The sequence below is a fragment of the Podarcis vaucheri genome (assembly GCF_965113315.1).
Source record: "Podarcis vaucheri genome assembly, chromosome: 5".
In the NCBI taxonomy this organism is placed as follows: Eukaryota; Metazoa; Chordata; class Lepidosauria; order Squamata; family Lacertidae; genus Podarcis; species Podarcis vaucheri.
The window spans coordinates 77102668-77120016 of NC_138763.1; the positions used below are offsets into that span (position 1 = coordinate 77102668).

General features: G+C 43.2%; 1 protein-coding gene across 28 annotated transcripts in view; it reads left to right on the forward strand.

Moving 5' to 3' along the window:
• ANK3 (ankyrin 3) overlaps window positions 1-17349 on the forward strand; it is a 400513-nt gene that overhangs the window by 306880 nt on the left and 76284 nt on the right. For 25 of the 28 annotated variants that reach the window (XM_082222269.1, XM_082222287.1, XM_082222259.1 and 22 more), the window contains 6 exons: window positions 1316-1414; window positions 9701-9799; window positions 9926-10024; window positions 11762-11857; window positions 13660-13732; window positions 13926-13988. In XM_082222269.1, the coding sequence (XP_082078395.1) occupies window positions 1316-1414; window positions 9701-9799; window positions 9926-10024; window positions 11762-11857; window positions 13660-13732; window positions 13926-13988 (529 nt within the window). The remainder of the gene's footprint in view (window positions 1-1315; window positions 1415-9700; window positions 9800-9925; window positions 10025-11761; window positions 11858-13659; window positions 13733-13925; window positions 13989-17349) is intronic. The other 3 variants (XM_082222285.1, XM_082222291.1, XM_082222266.1) reach the window with 1 other exon arrangement.

Below are 17349 nucleotides of genomic sequence, written 5' to 3' on the forward strand. Positions count from 1 at the left end.
CACAACTTTTGAAATATCAGGCTGTGTGCATATATTATGTTTCTATAGATGTTTGTATATGTTTGTGTTTGCGTAAAAAGCTTAGGTTGAGTACATTTCAAATCAACATGTCAAAACTCAGGGAAGGGAAGGGAAGGCCTCGCTTTCGCCTGAACAAAATTGGGATGTTTTAATTTCTAACCAGCTTGAATTGGCAGCAAGTCTAATTCAGAAAACCATGTTAAGGTGTGAGCTGCCTGGACGCTGTTCAGTTTAACAGGAGGGACTTGGGTCTATGAGAAAAGAGCTTTGTCAACAAATTTACTGCTTAAGTCCACATCTTAAATCATCTGTCACTTTCTGCTCTGTCATATACACTTTCAGCAAAGCTCAGCAAGTCCACAGTGGGGTAGCAGAGAGACACAAAGTACCAGATCTTAAAAGTGACCGACGCTGCTGAGTTGATGAGGGAACAAATCTAATCTTTGGACATTCAAAAAGCACTTTCCTATATGCTAGGTTGTGGCTAGCTGCAAGACTCCGGACATGAATTGCAATGCTCTTGACTAGCCTCCTACATAACAGGTTAAATGGTGAGAAGAAATAAACCATGAGGTTCTTAATGATGGACTAGCAATGTGTTGCAGTGCATTTTATTCCAATGGTACGCAAAAATAACATTCCTTTTATGAAATAACGGTGACTGGTACACTGATGTGAGTCTGCTCATTTGTTACCGTAACCTGTAATGGGGCATGTTTAATACAGTGGAACCTCAGTTTTTGAATGTAATCCATTCCGGAAGTCTGTTTGAGTTCTGAAATGTTCAAAAACCGAAAACTCAATACAATAGGGAAACTCAAAACGGAAGCCGCAAAGCATGTTTGACTTCCGAAAAGTGTTTGAAATCCAAAGCAGTTACTTCCGGGTTTTCGGTGTTCGAGTTCCGAAACGTTCGTCAACGGAGACGTTTGAAAACCAAGGTTCCATCTACTGTAAAGTGTTGGCATAGCACAGGGACATTTTCTGCTAAGCCAGGCATCCCCAAACTCGGCCCTCCAGATCTTTTGGAACTACAATTCCCATCATCCCTGACCACTGGTCCTGTTAGCTAGGGATGATGGGAGTTGTAGTCCCAAAAAATCTGGGGGGCTGAGTTTGGGGATGCCTGTGCTAAGCACAGGGAGAGACCAAAAGTCTTGTTGCACATCAGAATTTGATTGCAGGGGGTTGGACTAGATGATCCTTGTGGTCCCTTCCAACTCTGCAGTCCTATGATTCTGTGATGCCAAGTGTCCCTTCTGTAAGAAACTAATTTGCTGTGTCTGATTTACAGAGTGGCCTGACCCCGCTCCACCTGGCTGCACAAGAAGACCGAGTCAACGTGGCCGAGGTCCTCGTCAACCAAGGCGCTGTCGTGGATGCACCCACCAAGGTATGCTTTCTTTGAGATGCCAGGTCTTTCAATACTCCTATTGGAGAAGAAAATGAATGAAAACAATTGGCCTGCAACAGATACCTCTCATCTCCTCCCCCCCCCCCAATTTTGGAGTCTCCCCCACCCCCATAAAATTTTATTGAAGCTTTTTATTAAAGCTAATAGAAAGAAAACTGAGAAAGAAAGAAAAAACCTCTCTCGGAGTTAGATCTTTATCCTTGTCTCACACAAAAGGGGTGGAAACAGGAGCACAGTGCGGGGACCGTAGCCCCAGACACATGATTTTGAGAGCACCCCTATGGAGGGATCTCCGTCCCACCCTGCATGCTGCCAGGGGTCTCTGGGCCCTGGGGCCCAGTCTTGCCTTGCCACTGCACCCACGACCCCCTCACTGAATGACCACCAGGTGAGTGTTAGGGGGGATGTACCCACCTAGGGCCTGGGCTTCCCCTCCGCACAGGTGGGCAGGCAGCAGCACAGTGTGGCCCCATGAGCCCTCCATGCTCCACGCCCATCCTGCAGCATCAGTGAGGGCTGGGTTGGTGCTGCAAATTTTGTCCACCCTCCCCACACCACACCTGTGAGTGTACTCACGTACCCCAGGTGCCAGCAAAGGATGCAACGCCCCTCCCTGCTCTCACCTGGGAGCTTCCCTTTCTTCTGCCACCCACTCACCCTAAGAGATCTTCCCTTCCCTGACTCTCACACAAGGACCTTCATTAACCACCTGTCACCTTCATGTGCATACAATCCCTTCAGTGACCCAGAGTAGAGGACACCAAATGAAATAATAATGAAGTAAAAGAAACAGAAACAGAAATGAAGCAAGGGGGGAAAGGAGGAGAAGGAAACAGGAAGATAAACTTCAGGTGCGCCACAAAGCATCATGATCAGTTCTCACGACACGTCCCAGGAATAAACCTTGTGTCTCCCTTTTGTTAATTCTCACACCATCCTGCAAGGGTTTTTCTCTTCCTTTTTCTGTTGAAGAAGCAAAAAATGCGTCTTGCCAGATGCTGGGTAGCTGGCTAGACAGACTGGCCATCTGCGGGGAGCAGCATGTGTGGTCTCACAGCCCTGCTGTTTAGAGAGGGACCAGGGACCTTTCTCCTGACATTTTAGCAGACAGCAGCACCAGACCTAGCTAGGCTGACATTTTAATGAAAGAGTTGTCAGACTCTTGACTACGGCGGGGGGGGGGGTGCACGCTACAGTAATAATTACCTGCCCTTGTACTCTTATCAAAGGTTAGGAAGCCAATTATTGACTCATAAAACTCAATGACATTACTATTAGCCTGCAGTAGCAAAATTCATGGATGCGGGAAGAGAGAGAGAGAGAGAGAGAGAGAGAGAACAAAAATAACTTAGCTATGCCAGTTAACTTCATGTTTAGCCACAAGTAAGTTGTCATGGTCCATTTTGGGATGAGAAGTATCTTGGGTCAACCCTCCCCCTCTTTTGTGATGTATGTAGGATGAAGCCCGTAATTCAGGATGAAGCCTGGTTTAATAGGTGGGGAAATTGGCTAAGGTAGAAATCATACATTCACTTTAATAACAGCAAGCCTGCCTTGTGAATAAGTGGGAGATAGGATTGAGCCATAAAGCCATATTTGGTGGGGATACATTTCGAGCTTTGAGGCAGCAAACTAAGGTCACAGTTGTGGGTTTGTAAAGGTTATTTTCATTCTGGAGTCATAAGTGGCATTTGGAGAGCAATATAAAATATTAAAGGCCACCTTTCCTTCTAGGAATCACCAGCAATTTTTGCTGTAGTGGTCATTTAACCCGCATTTCCTTCAATATTTCAAAAAGGTTGAGGCATTGGTAATATGAAAATAATTTTTAAATTTATAGATTAATTGATCATACTTCATTTTAAAATCCCCTGAAGGTGGATTAAATGTTTTAGTCTGGTTTGTAGATCCTTTTTATATTGTTGCATTTTTATTTTTATTTTAGAATTTAGTGATTGTGTTATTCTTTGATTTCTATCATTTTACACCACCTTGGGTGTCGTTTCTGCAAGAACCACATGAATAAATAAACAAAGCCCCTTGATGGCATTTCTGTTTTCTGGTAGGTTCTGTGCAGAACCTTGATGGCGAAGGAATTTGTCTGATCAGGCTTCCTGAAACAGGAACTTGGCAAAGCTCCCCTCCCCTCTCCTCCCTTTCTGCACTCTATGTGTTCAGTAAAACACATAAAGGAAGGGCAGCTATTTCAGGTTTATGGTCTCTGACACCAGAAGCCTCTGTAGCTTAATTAGAGGCTTGGATGACACTGTTTGCTTGTTTAGTGCTCATATTTGGGCCTTCGTATCTGACTGCAGCAGCAAAAACAGCTTGAGGATCAACCTACAGAGCAAGAAACATCATATCTCAAGTTGTTTGGATTTTTAATACCTTCTCAAAGTATAGGACACTGCTGAAATACCTTGTGCTATTTTTATTGCATGCTTTTGTGCAACACGGGTGTTTATTTTTCCATAGAATTTTGGAACTGTTTGTTTGGGGTGGAATGAAGCAATGAAGACTTAGAATCTTTTACTGGTGCAGCCTCTGTGCAGTCAGTTTAACAAACTGGAAGTGCTGATAAGTGTCTGCCAGAGAATTAGAATAGTCAGAGTTGCTTGGGGACAAGTGATAATTAAATCTATCCTGTGTTTGCAGCCTAGACGTGTTGATAGGCACATGCAATGTTCTGTTGTCTAGGCCAATATCATTTATGGCTCTTGAACTTAGCTGCAGGTAGATCATGGGACCATGAAAGTAGAAATGGTTTGAATAACTTTTAAAAAGCAAATAGCAGGTATTGGGGCCATATACACATCAGGACTGAAGTGTATTTAATGGTTTGCACCAATTGGTGGCCCAAATTCAAACTGGGGGTCTGGTACCTGCTATTCGCATTGGAATAAAAAACCTACTGTCCTCCAGATGTTGCAGGACTGCAGATCCCCTCCTCTTGGCCCATTGCCCATGCTGGCTGGGGCTAATGGGAGTTGGACTGCAACAACATCTGTAGGGCACTGTGTTGTTTCTCCCTGCTTTAAAGAAGACTGACTAAGCATACTCAAAACATAATGGGTGGGGTGCGGGGAGAGAATTGCCCAAGCTACTACATACTCTTCTTTGGCTGTGTAAGCGGGGGAAATCTGCCAGCTGGCATCTTCCTCAAGAACTTCACAGGGTGCACATCTGCTTTAAGGAAATCAAGAAATTAGTTTAAACAGAAGTGCCTCTTGAACGTAAAGCAATTTGGCAACAAAGTACATGTAGTCAAAGGCTATCTTCTTTACTTCTCTACCGACCGAGCAGGCAGCCTGAGAATTGGCTGTTTATCTTACTGTTTTGACACAGTATAACAATTGCGGATGCCTGTCTGTTTGGTAGACTTTTGATTACTCTGCATTAACTTCATCCTAGAACATCCATGGAGTATAGACTATATTGTCAGCATTCATTAGCTTATGTTTTCCTGATGGTCATTCTTCATCGGATGGCTTCTGATGCAGGATGACATGGTTGTGGCCATGAGGAAGCTTTGCAATATATCTTCTAAGGTAGCCCTCTGCTGCTTCAGCCTTTAGCAGAAGGGTCAGAGTTCAGAACAGGACTGCATAGCTTTGCTCTTCAGTTAGCAGGTACCAGTTTTGCTCTCAGGGAGGCAACCTGAACCCCTGAAAGAGAGATGAAGTTGTGTTGCCCTCCTTCTGTTCTTCAGTGAGCCTACCTCTTTGCCTTTTAATTATGAGTAATAGAGTGTTTTTTATGTTGTAATTTAATTTTGTGAACTGCCCTGAGATCTATCTACAGATGAAGGGCGATATACAAATTTAATAAATGATAACAACAACAACAACAACAACAACAACAACAACAACAACAACCATACTTCAGTCTTTAGACCAGTGTTTCCCAAACTTTTGCTTGCTGAAGCACATTCGAATTAAAATTGAGGTGTGCTTCACTCTTACGCCCCAAAGTGTTCACTTTTATAATGTCCTAAGAGAAAGCACTGCTCACCTTTTCCAAAGTACACACACATGCACACTGAAATACCCATTTCAAAGCAGGGATTTAGGGAGCCACAGGCATAATGCAGAAAACCAAGAGGATAAATTGCACAGAGCTTTAGCGAAACGGACTGAAACTACAGCTTTACGCTGATATTTATTTTTGATAAATAGCATTTGGTGATCCAGAATTAAGATGTAATTATGAAGGTTTGTATATTTGATGCACCTCCCTGCTTTGGAAAATAAACAGTTACACTGACCTTCTTGTGAACTGTCTCGGACATGCATTCTGAGTTCAACTCCACTAAGTAAGCAAGTTTCTTAAGAAAGGAAAGATTAATGTTATCTTGATGCAGGCTGATGAGGCAGGAAGAGATAATGGCTTTTAAGGATAATCTGCTGGTGCCTGTCACCATTAAAGCCCCTGGAGATATCCAAACAGACTCCTTGCCAAAATAGTTAACAATCTTGATTATATCAAGATAAACTTAAGCAGAGAACAAAGAGGTGGAAACTATAGCATTGGTGAATAACAGCATAAACTCCTTATCTTTTATTGCAAATTTTATCCCTGTTTGTTTGTGGGGAAGAGATGCTTAAACTCCAGTCATAAACATCCCCCTCCTGCCCCTGGTTTCCAATGCATAACTAATTGCGTAATAACGGGAGTACCACAAAGGGGAAGCAAAGGCTCATGTACTGTAGTCCTAGCTAGGTTCAGTGCCAGGTTGGTCTCACTCCTCAGTGCCTCCTTCTCCTCTGCCTTCAACTCTATGTGCACACTGGCTAATCAGATATAGTTCAGCCCTCTTTCTAGGCCTCTGCATGTCCAACAGCCTTGCTGGCATGTTGCTTTTAATAGACCCACCCACACTGCTGTGAGATCAGCATTCAAACTGCACTGTCCCGGCCGTCTGGCAACAGTTTTGTTCTGTGCAAAGTCCTTCCCACACAGCCATGACTTACAGTCCCTGGCTGCTGCTGCTGCTGCTGCTGCTGCTGCTGCTGCTGCTGCTGCTGCTAGGAAAGCAGGAATCTGCTTACTGTCAGAAGAAAGAGAGTTGAGCTTTGCACATGACAGCAACAGTCCGAGGACTGGTTCACACATGAATCACTTAATGACTGCATCATGACGGAGTGTCCTGGATATGTATAGGAGCAATGACAGACCACCAGCCGCCACATGGATCTTTCAGAGAGTGTGTAGGAACTTTCTGTGTTGCGCCTAAAAAAGCAACATGAATCTCTCATAAGGTCTGCCCATCCTTCTTGGGTGCTCAGCACAAAATGGGAGTTCACATGCCCCAAATACACTGACCAGAAAAACCCAGAGGGTGGAGGAGAACAAGGGCAGAGGGGCTGGGCCCCATGCAACATGAGTACACGGATTCTGCAGTACCCCTTGTTAGTGCAGCCCCCACCCACTCCTGTTGTTGATTAAAGGTGATCAGTAATCACCTTTCATTTTTTTGAAAATGCATAAACAGTTGGGGTTTTGTTACACGTACTTGTGTGCAAAATATTGATGGCATGAATACCTGGACAGAAGACTGTAACCTTGTACCCAGCCATATCACAGAGTAGATCATTCAGATCCTTGTGGTGTGCAGTAATGGTAGTATTGACTGTTCAGAAAAGGAGTACAGTAGTCTGCTTTTTACAGTCAATTAGTGTGATACTACTGTTTTATAGTGTTCAGAAGACCCACACTAAGAATTCAGTGTCCCACTTTGGTGGTTGACATCAGACCTACCCATTATTATATGAAAGCCCTGTCCTTGCTTCTCACATTTGTTCCATCCTTCCTCCAAAGACCTCAGGGTTTTGAACATGGGCCTCCCTGTATGAAGTCCTGAAGTCTACCTGATACACAACACTGTGAGTGAGCGAGGTGGAATCTGAGAGAGTGCGCAGCAAGCTTTTCTTTGTTGTGGCTCCTCACCTATTGAAGGCACAACTCTGGGAGATGTGCCAAACGTCTTGACTTCACTCATTCCTATGTACCATTAAAATGGTTAGCTTTCAGGAAACATTTGTTCTGACAGTTTCAGATCTCGATTATTATAATTGATATATTAATTGGTCTTAATGAGTTCTTATGACTCCTGCTGCTTTTTTTGTTTTTTCTTGTCTTAATGAAATGTTATTTTAACCTCCGTGCTTTATTGATTTGTATGTTGCATTGAATTTTGGTTTCGGTTTTTAAATTGGCAGGCCTCTCAAAAACGATTATGTGTACATGTCTTGCTGGACAGTTGGCAATGTATGAAGGTGAAAGCAAAAGCAAAATGCTTTAAAAAACAAACAAACTTGAAAATGAAAATGAAAAAACAAAACGAGGCAAACTCTGGTTTTTCTTCATGTGCCACTCCTTTTCATTATGAAAGGCAAATGTCTAGCTGTGTAGGAAGAAATGAAAACAAATTAAAGGCATAAGCCCATCAAACATCGATGTAGCCAGGATTTATGTTGGGGGGGGGGGAGGCAGAACCTCAGTTAAGTATTTTCATTGATTTACTTGATTTGGCTTCCCCTGCCCCCCCCCCCCCCGCTTGGCTCTGTCCATGACATCAAGGACCCTATGATGTTCATATTTTCTCTGTCCAGTTAAGGAGGCTTCCATAAGTGTATTACTTGGATCAGGAACTGCGGGCATCAAGCGAATACACACGGGAATCAGTCTTTCCTCATTCCATTGCTTTCAGTGGTATTTACATTCAAATGCCCAACTATATTCTGTTGCAATTTGTGGGAAAATACCTTTTTAATGGCCCCAAAAATGTTTTAAAATACATTTTGTTGTTTTTTTAAAAAAAAACAACACACCAATTTTAAGTGTATTTTCCAGTTTCTCAAAAATACTTATAGGAAACAATCCCGGTATACCACCCCAATAAACATTCCATGCATATACAGTGGTGCCTCGCTAGACGAAATTAATTCGTTCCGCAAGTTTTTTCTTCTTGCGAGTTTTTCGTCTTGCGAAGCACGGTTTCTCATAGGAATGCATTGAAAATCAATTAATGCGTTCCTATGGAAACCGCTTGCCAGGCTGGCGGTGCGGAGAAGGGCTTTTCTCCCCACCGCAAGCCTTCAGGACAGGTACGGGAACAGAGGGGAAGGGGCGCAGCGCTTCTCCTCTGTTCCCGGGGCTTGCGGTGGGAGGAGGGTTTTTCCTCCCCACCGCCAACATTCAGAACACCATTCTGAATGTTGGCGGTGGGAAAGAAAACCCTCCTCCCACCACAAGTCTTCAGGACAGCCATCCGAAGGCTGGCGCGGGGAGAAGCTCTCTCCGCCCCACAGCCAGCCTTCGGAAGGCTGCTCCGAAGGCTGGCGGCGGGAGGAGAGCTCCCCGCCCCACCGCCAGCCTTCGGAAGGCTGCCCCGAAGGCTGCACTGAAGGCTGGCGGCGGGAGGAGAGCTCCCCACCCCACCGCCAGCCTTCGGAAGGCTGCCCCGAAGGCTGGCGGCGGGAGGAGAGCTCTCTGCCCCACCGCCAGCCTTCGGAAGGCTGCCCCAAAGGCTGGCGGCGGAAGGAGAGCTCTCTGCCCCACCGCCAGCCTTCGGAAGGCTGCCCCGAAGGCTGGCGGCGGGAGGAGAGCTCCCCGCCCCGCCGCCAGCCTTCGGAAGGCTGCCCCGAAGGCTGGCGGCGGGAGGAGAGCCCTCCTCCCACCACCAGCCTTTGGAGGAGGTCCGAGGACAGTGGGGAAGACGCGCTGCGCTTCCCCGCTGTCCCAGAGATTTCCCTATGGGCTTTCGTCTTGCGAAGCAAGCCCATAGGGAAATTCGTTTTGCGAAGCGCCTCCAAAACGGAAAACCCTTTCGTCTAGCGGGTTTTCCGTCTTGCGAGGCGTTCGTCTTGCGGGGTACCACTGTATGATTTAAATGATACAATCAAACATTAAGCCCGTTTTTACAACAGTTTAGTGTTGATTAGAGCAGTTCAGGGTCTTCTATTCTCAGTCTTGTCCCAGAGTGAGCTGTGGGTACCTGGTGGCGAGGGGAGATCATTGTTCTTTCCCGTGTCTTGAATAAGTGTCAAACCATAGTTTCAAAATTATCTTCGGTCTTTGTGCTCCTTAGTGCTCTGTGTTAGTTTCTCCACAAGAGCTGTGTTTCATAGTCTTTCTCGCCTTGCCTCTAGAGCTGGATTGGGGATGGTTGTCTATTACAAACAAATGCATCACGCTACATTTTCAAAACACCTACTAATTCCTCTTTCTGCCTCCCTGTTTCTTTTGTGTGTGTTTTACTTCCAGATGGGGTATACCCCGTTACATGTTGGCTGCCATTATGGAAACATAAAGATAGTTAATTTTCTCCTGCAGCAGTTTGCAAAAGTTAATGCCAAAACGAAGGTGAGATTCCACTCTTCTCTCATACCCTTCCCTCCCACCCCTTTGTTTCCTTCCTCGGTTGTGTGTACGGATGGAGTCTCCAGCGCCGTTCTTTGTGGGCTTTTTTCTGCTTTGTCTTCTATTTAGAATGGCTACACCCCTCTGCACCAAGCAGCTCAACAGGGACACACCCATATAATCAACGTCCTGCTCCAGAATGGCGCATCACCCAATGAACTCACTGTGGTAAGAGAGATGTAAAAGAGATCACACTCACCTTTTCTAGTCTGTTCATCGTTTCCCTTTGGCAGCTGCTGCTGCTGCTCTGCTTTTTGAGGAATTATATTGGTTTTATAGAAGCGCAGTGAGGGGGGAAATGGGAATAGAATGGTACGGGGCACAGTAATTCTATATCTCAGCTAGGAGCAGTGAAATAACAGACAAAGCCCTACTGGAGCGTTATCTGGCAGGGACATTCTTTCACGTTTTGCTCCACCAGCTCTACACTAGCATAGCTGAGAGGATCTTGGGGCCATTGGATCTATGGTAGACCCTGATCCACCCTTGTATTCAGAGAAAGCAACCTTTAGCTTTTGAGAGCCAGCGTGGTGTAGTGGTTAAGAACGTGGACTTATAATCTGGTGAACTGGGTTTGCTTCCCCGCTCCTCCACATGCAGCTGCTGGGTGACCTTGGGCTAGTCACACTTCTCTGAAGTCTCTCAGCTTCACTCACCTAACAGAGTGTTTGTGGGGGGGGGGAGGGAAAGGAGATTGTAGCCGCTTTGAAACTCCTAAGGGTAGTGATAAAGCAGGATATCAAATCCAAACTCTTCCTCTTCTTCTTAGCTGTGCAACCCCACGCAAATTCATATATAATGCTCATAAGCACCAAGAGGTTTTCTCTGCAACTTCAGGCCCATGAAGTTTCTGGCCTTCATAAAATAAAGGCCAGGGAATCCTGTTGCACACTGCATGATTACAAGCATGCATTGGTTCTTCGCACTTTGCGTTTTCTGCAGGGACCCAGGAGTTAGCTACTGGGGTAGCCAAGGCAAACACAGTCACTACATGTAGTGGCCCTCAGTCATTATGCTCCTTGCCTAACCTCCGTGATGGAAGTGTGGTGTCTGGTGAAACCCGGGGCATATGTATGCTACAAGCAGAAACTCATTCAGCAATAATTCATTCTTCCCAGGAAACTCTGGACATTGTAGTTTTGTGTAGGGGCCTGGGAGTTTTCCTCTCACCAAGCAACCAGGATTCTTTGGTAGGAAGCTGTGACATTATAGTGTAGATAGAGCCTCAGGAGACTCCTGGAAAAGAATGTTTTGCTCATAACTGCCTTCTGCGTCACATTAAGGCTGTGTTTGCACTCCTGTTTACTGGGCACTCGCAGCATTTCTAGTGCTGAGTTTTTAATCATTGTTGACACAACATTATCCAAAATGCATATGTATCCTGTACTTTGTTATTAAATATTGCCGTTTCATGCTTCCCCCCAAAAAAACACCTTTGCATAGGGTAAATACATCCCTGCCCCTGTCAACTCCCCTTGGTGGATACACAAACAGTAACAAATCGGACTCTAAAAGCTACCCTGATGTGAACAGCTGGGGGAGGGGGAAGAGCTGTGAAATGCATGGCTGGGGAGAGAAACAACTTCCCTGTACTCTGAGAATTGCATCCAGACTGTCCCTTGGCTCTGCAGTTTGAATATACCACCTACTTACTGAGTTACTTGTATGTAACAGTTGCAAATTAAGCACTGAGTTTACTTTGAGAACCAAACTGTCTGCAGTTCCAGCTAAATCTGAGCAGTGGACCATTTGCTTTGTGGGAAGCTCAAGTTTTTCGTTCGCCTCTTCTTCCAGTGGATTTCACAACTTTAGACAGTTTGCTGAGCATAAGCAAACTGCACTTCTGGTTATCCCTTAAGCTCCTGTTAACATGAATCTTTTTGATGAACATTTCATTTTGTTTAGAATGGGAACACTGCCCTTGCCATTGCCAAACGACTTGGCTACATTTCAGTCGTTGACACGCTAAAGGTGGTAACAGAAGAGACCATGACAACAATTGTGAGTATGGCTATGTTTTCAACAGTGAATGTCATGTCAGGTTTTTAATTTTTCTTTTACAGAGATACATTTGACTTAGTGAAGTCAGAGAGTACACAGCTGCTCAACTTAGAACAGGGCTGGGCAACTTGTCTTCAGAGTTATTTGATGCAGTGGCTGTCATAGCCCTGAAACTCCCTCCAGCCATCTCCCTAAGAAGATAAAGTTTCAAGGACTTACTTTTATTGAACTATGTTTGAAATAGGAACAGCAAAACTTTCCAATGGGGTGTTTCCATTGTTGAGCAAGTTGCCCATCCCTGATTTAGGTATCACTATGTTGGGATGGGATTCTATCACATACTGGCAAATTCAGGTTGCACAGTTAAAGCTGATGGGTGCTCTTGTGCAAGAAACCTCTAAATCAGGATTATTATTATTATTATTATTATTATTATTATTATTATTATTATTTATTTTGCCATATGAAAAGTGATGGGGGAAATGTACTGGAACATGTGGTGTAAAAATTGCTTGATGCAACGTTGTGCTACAAATCTCAGCCAAATCAGGATGAGTTCTTAATAAATAGCCAATGTAGTCTAACCTGCCCACAAATGTTAAGGAACCTGTAGTTAAAACTCACTTCAGATTGGTAGATAACATGTAGTGTAGTGTAAATGAATGGAACCTGAAATTTATCACTGGAGGGTTTTTTGTTTTTGTATTTATTTACTGTATCTATGTGCCACACCTGTGGATTTTTTTAGCTGAGTAATAATTAGTGTGGGAACAGCTGTGGGAGTGAAAAATCACACAGACCACCCAGGGAAAGATAAATTAATGTTTGCTGTTGAGTATTTTTAACCAGTTCAAAGTAAGCATTTGGCAACTGCAAAACTGCTGCTGGGAGAAGCTGGAGCTTTTCTTTTTTAACCCCCACAGTTTATCATGCAAAAAGCAAAAGTGCTGTGTTACAATAAAGGCATTTGAGCCAAAACTCACACTGCAGGCCACAATTCAATATTTTCCCTGTTTTTATTATTGTTTGTTATTTCTATTTACATGTTTCGTATACCACCCAATAACAGATATTAGTTAAGCTGTGCAGTTAACAGTAAGATTAAAACCATAGAAAGTGCATCACCAAACACAATATAAAACTAAAGTACAGTAATATTTTCAAACCATTGGGAGCGATTTCTCTGTTTTATATTGAAAGTTTGTTTACACATCTCCATGACGCCAATAATTTAAATACGAAAGCCTTCTGCGGTTTTATTTGTCCCACCCCTGCAAAGCACTAGTGTAATAATTAAGACAACGAAGCCTCATTTAAAATGCCTCTTCATCCTTCAACGCAGATGTGCAAACCATATGTCTTGCCCCCAGTGCATAGCTGAAGTATCTTGGATAAAGATACTAGTCTACCTTACAACATTGTTGTAAGAATTGCTAGCACAGTGAGTGCTGGGTGGAATGAGTTCTAGATGGAAGCTGAATATTGCAAGAGGGTTGTTGAGCTATTGCAAATGGGGCATTGGTAACTGGGTTTTTAAAAATCAGACTTATTTTGCAAAGGGAAAATCAGGATTGAAGGGGGGGGGGAATATGGGCTGTCATTTTGATGCCAGTGGTGTTCTATGGATACTGCAAACAAAAACTGAGCACCCATCCCATCTGGAAGCATCCAATATATGTGTGTAAAGTGCTGAGCTTTTGGGGGTGGGCATTTTAAAAATATTAAATATTATTGAAATTGTCATTTCTCGTGAAGATTACTGGTAGTTTTAGTCTGTAATGATGTTTCTTTGTCCTTAACAGACTGTCACAGAAAAGCATAAAATGAATGTACCGGAAACAATGAATGAAGTTTTGGACATGTCCGATGATGAGGGTATGTATAATGGAGCTGCTTCTTATTTCTCAGCACAAATGTATGTTTAAACATTGTTGTTATTCAATCATTTTTGCGGGGAGGGGCAGGGGACTTAAAATTATAGCATTCAATTGTTTTGTTGAAATCGGGTATGTTTCCCACCCCAGCCATTTATAATTGACCTAACATTTTGTTCGCTTAAATTGTGCAGTTCGTAAAGCGAATGCCCCTGAAATTCTCAGTGATGGTGAATATATTTCAGATGTTGAAGAAGGTATTTCTTACTTTTTTTGTACTGCAGTGGGCTCTGCTCTTCAGCATTTCCATTTTCTATTCTAACTTGACAAATCAAAGCTGCATATACACTACCATTTTGCAGAGCTTTTGCATAACTGGTGAAAACCCAACAAGAGAGACTGACCTCTTCCTATCAATAGTCTGTTTCTCTTTGCATTGTATTTACTGTCCGTGATTGCACAGCAGGCTAAGCTACATTTTAGCACAACATGGATCAACAGGAGCATTTAACAGTTGGCCTTCAACCTCCGCTCTTCTCCTCCTCGAAAGCTTTTGCCCCCACTTTTAGTTTACGGTTTGTTGTGTCATCTGGTGCAACAAACTGTGGTTTGGTTTGATCGATTGATTCAACGTATTACATTTCTATGCCGCTTTTCATTCAAATGAATCCCAAAGCGGCTTACAGACAATAAATAACAATAACATGACAGAACATAATAGAAGCAGGGCCCTTTTTCAGCTGGAATTCACCACTTCCAGCACCTCTCAGGTGGGCGCCATTGCCATTATGAGAGAACAAGGGAGGCGTTCATGGTGAGTTCCAGTACCTCTTTTTCTAGAAAAATAGCACTGAATGGAACATCACAAATACAGCGTAAATCATATAAAAGAATGGTTGTGCATCAATACAGCATTTATAATCTATAAAACAATATTAACAACCTTTAAGTAGCAGCCATAAGATAAACTTAAACTATAAAGTTAAACTTATCTTAAACCATAAGATAAACTAAAAAAAAATTCTTTCCAGTAGCACCTTAGAAACCAACTAAGTTTTTTATTGGTATGAGCTTTTGTGTGCATGCACACTTTGGAAGGATTTTTTTTATTTTGTTCCGACTACGGCAGACCAAGACGGCTACCTACCTGTAATAAGATAAACTGTTAAGTTCAGTGTTAGGTTCACGTTACCTATGGGTAATTTCAAACAAGCTGATTTCAGATCTTTTCTTTCTTTCTTTCTCTTTGAAGCTGGCTTGTTGAAATGAACTGTAGTTAGTGTTAATTACAGTGCTTGGTTTAGATGATATGGAAACCTGGAGAAAAGTAAAAGCTTCTATGCTCCTTTCAAGTACACAGGAGGAGGAGTTAGGAGTACCTCAACCCAAGGCTCGCTACAGCTTGTGTATGTCACACTAAACCATGATTTAGAGGTGTGTACAAACGCAACCACTTCTGAGTGTATGGAGATTATATCTTAAGCTTGAATTTAACACTTTTGTCACATGCTACATGTGGGTGGGGCCAGTTTCTGGAGAGGGAAGAGTCCCTTTTCTGGTACAGCAATGGTTGGGAACACATTGACTTTAAGGATGCAAGGAACTGCCTTCGAAGATACAAGGAGCTACCTTCTAATACCATGTCAGAATATTGGTCTGCTTCATCTGTGACGGTTGTCTTTGGCCACAGCCATTCAGCGTGTCAAGCAGAATCTTCCCCCCAGACCTTCTTCCCAAGAACCTTTTTCCTGCCTCAGGAGGTGGTGGGTTCTCCTTCACTAGAGAACTTGAGCAGTCATCTGCCAGATTCTGTATGTAGATCCAGTATTGAACAGGGGCCCTCAAAGCCCCTGTTCTTTCCAAATCTGTAATTCCTCATGATTCTGCCTAGAGATGTCAGCATTTGAATCTGGGACCTCCTGCATTCCAAACGTATGCTGTGCCAATAAGCCGTGGCAATTTTCTCCAGACAGATCACACTGTACTTGCTTCAGAGGGTGGATCCGAAAAGACAACTGCACTGTGATTGTAGGCTTCCTTAGTCAAAAGCCCTGATTGTACATGGTCATGTATATGCAGCTGACTTTGCTTTCACTAACTTTCCTTATTAATTCTGTAAGCAACAATTGGCTCCTTCATGTACATTATACTTTTCATGATTACTGCAATTACTGAGGATAACCCTCTGATTTTGTCCGGATTTATTTCTTCACTTTTTAAATCAAATTGTCATTAATAACCTTCTTGGGGTACTCTCTTTTGCTACTGCTGCTTTTTATTTTTTTAAAAAAGTTTGCATATTATAATGTGAAACAAACTGATGAGTGTGGTAGATATGAAAGTATTGCAGAAGAAGGAAAAATACAAATGTCTGTCAGCAGGGGCTATATGGGAATATAGATTTGGTGCCTGCTGTCAACAATATGGCAGGTTCTGGAAATACAGGTTTAAAAGGCTGATGATATATGGCCTGAAACAAAAGAGCTTTCATTGCTGCTTTTAAGGGGGGGGGTAGTGTATTGATGTATATTGTTACAAACATATCTCTCTCTTATAAAAAGATGTCCTTCTCTATGTTCTGCTTTGTAATTAGCAATAGACCAGAGGTGCTTGGTAAATTGATAATTGACTGCTGTTTATTTACATCCACCTTGAAATGTACTTTGAGTCGCATATACTTGCACGGTGGAAGAAGCAAGTTGATTTGGGGTTTTGGAGTGATGGATGGATACTGCTTAGGGACTAGTAATTACCCGCCCATGCTCTTGCTTCCACACTCCTACAATATCTTCTCAGTCTGCAGATTTTTAAATAAGACTGTTATAAAGATTCGGCTTCTGCTGTTCTCCTCTCCAAAGGAAGCATATCATGCAAAGTCTTGCCTGAGCTTCCAACCGCATGAGGAAGGTGGAAGGCAAAATAGTGTTTTCATTACATTTTATTAGGTACCTTGAATGTGATGCTTTGTGAAGCTTAACATTGTTTATATATTCAAATACATTATGTAGCAAATGCCTGAGCTCTGAGTAATTATTACACTGATGGTGTTTGCTGCTGCAGTGTTGAGGCACACAATTTAAAAGCCCACGCATTGCCCACATTCTAAGGAAATAATGTCCTAATTTCAATGTATTAAACAACTGTGGAGCAGTAGCAACCATTGCTGCCTTCCTGCCGCTCTCTCTGGTGGGCAAGAAGGATTAGGACCCCTTCAGTGGGGTCCCCTTCAAGAATGCTACACACACACACCCAACGTAGCAATGCTTACGTATCTGCCTCAGAGAGACCTAGGACTGCAACTAAATCAGGAAAATAACGATCCTTCTTTACAGGTTGCATTTTTAATATCCAGCATGTTTTAGATATGTTGCTTTCCTCAGTACAACTCCATGAAAGGATAGATAATGTCAAGAGAGGAGAGAATGGTTGACAGCTGGCTTGCTGAAGTTGTTCTGTGTTGCTGCAGAAATATCAGTCACTGGTTTCTGCTGCAGCATTTCCGCAGTTGATGGTGGAGTTGAGTGGTGGGACAGGATGTTATTGTGGGAGTCCCCATAGTTTTCCCTACTGGGGCAGAAACCCAAAACCCTGTGTCTGCAGACATATCACTGCGGATGT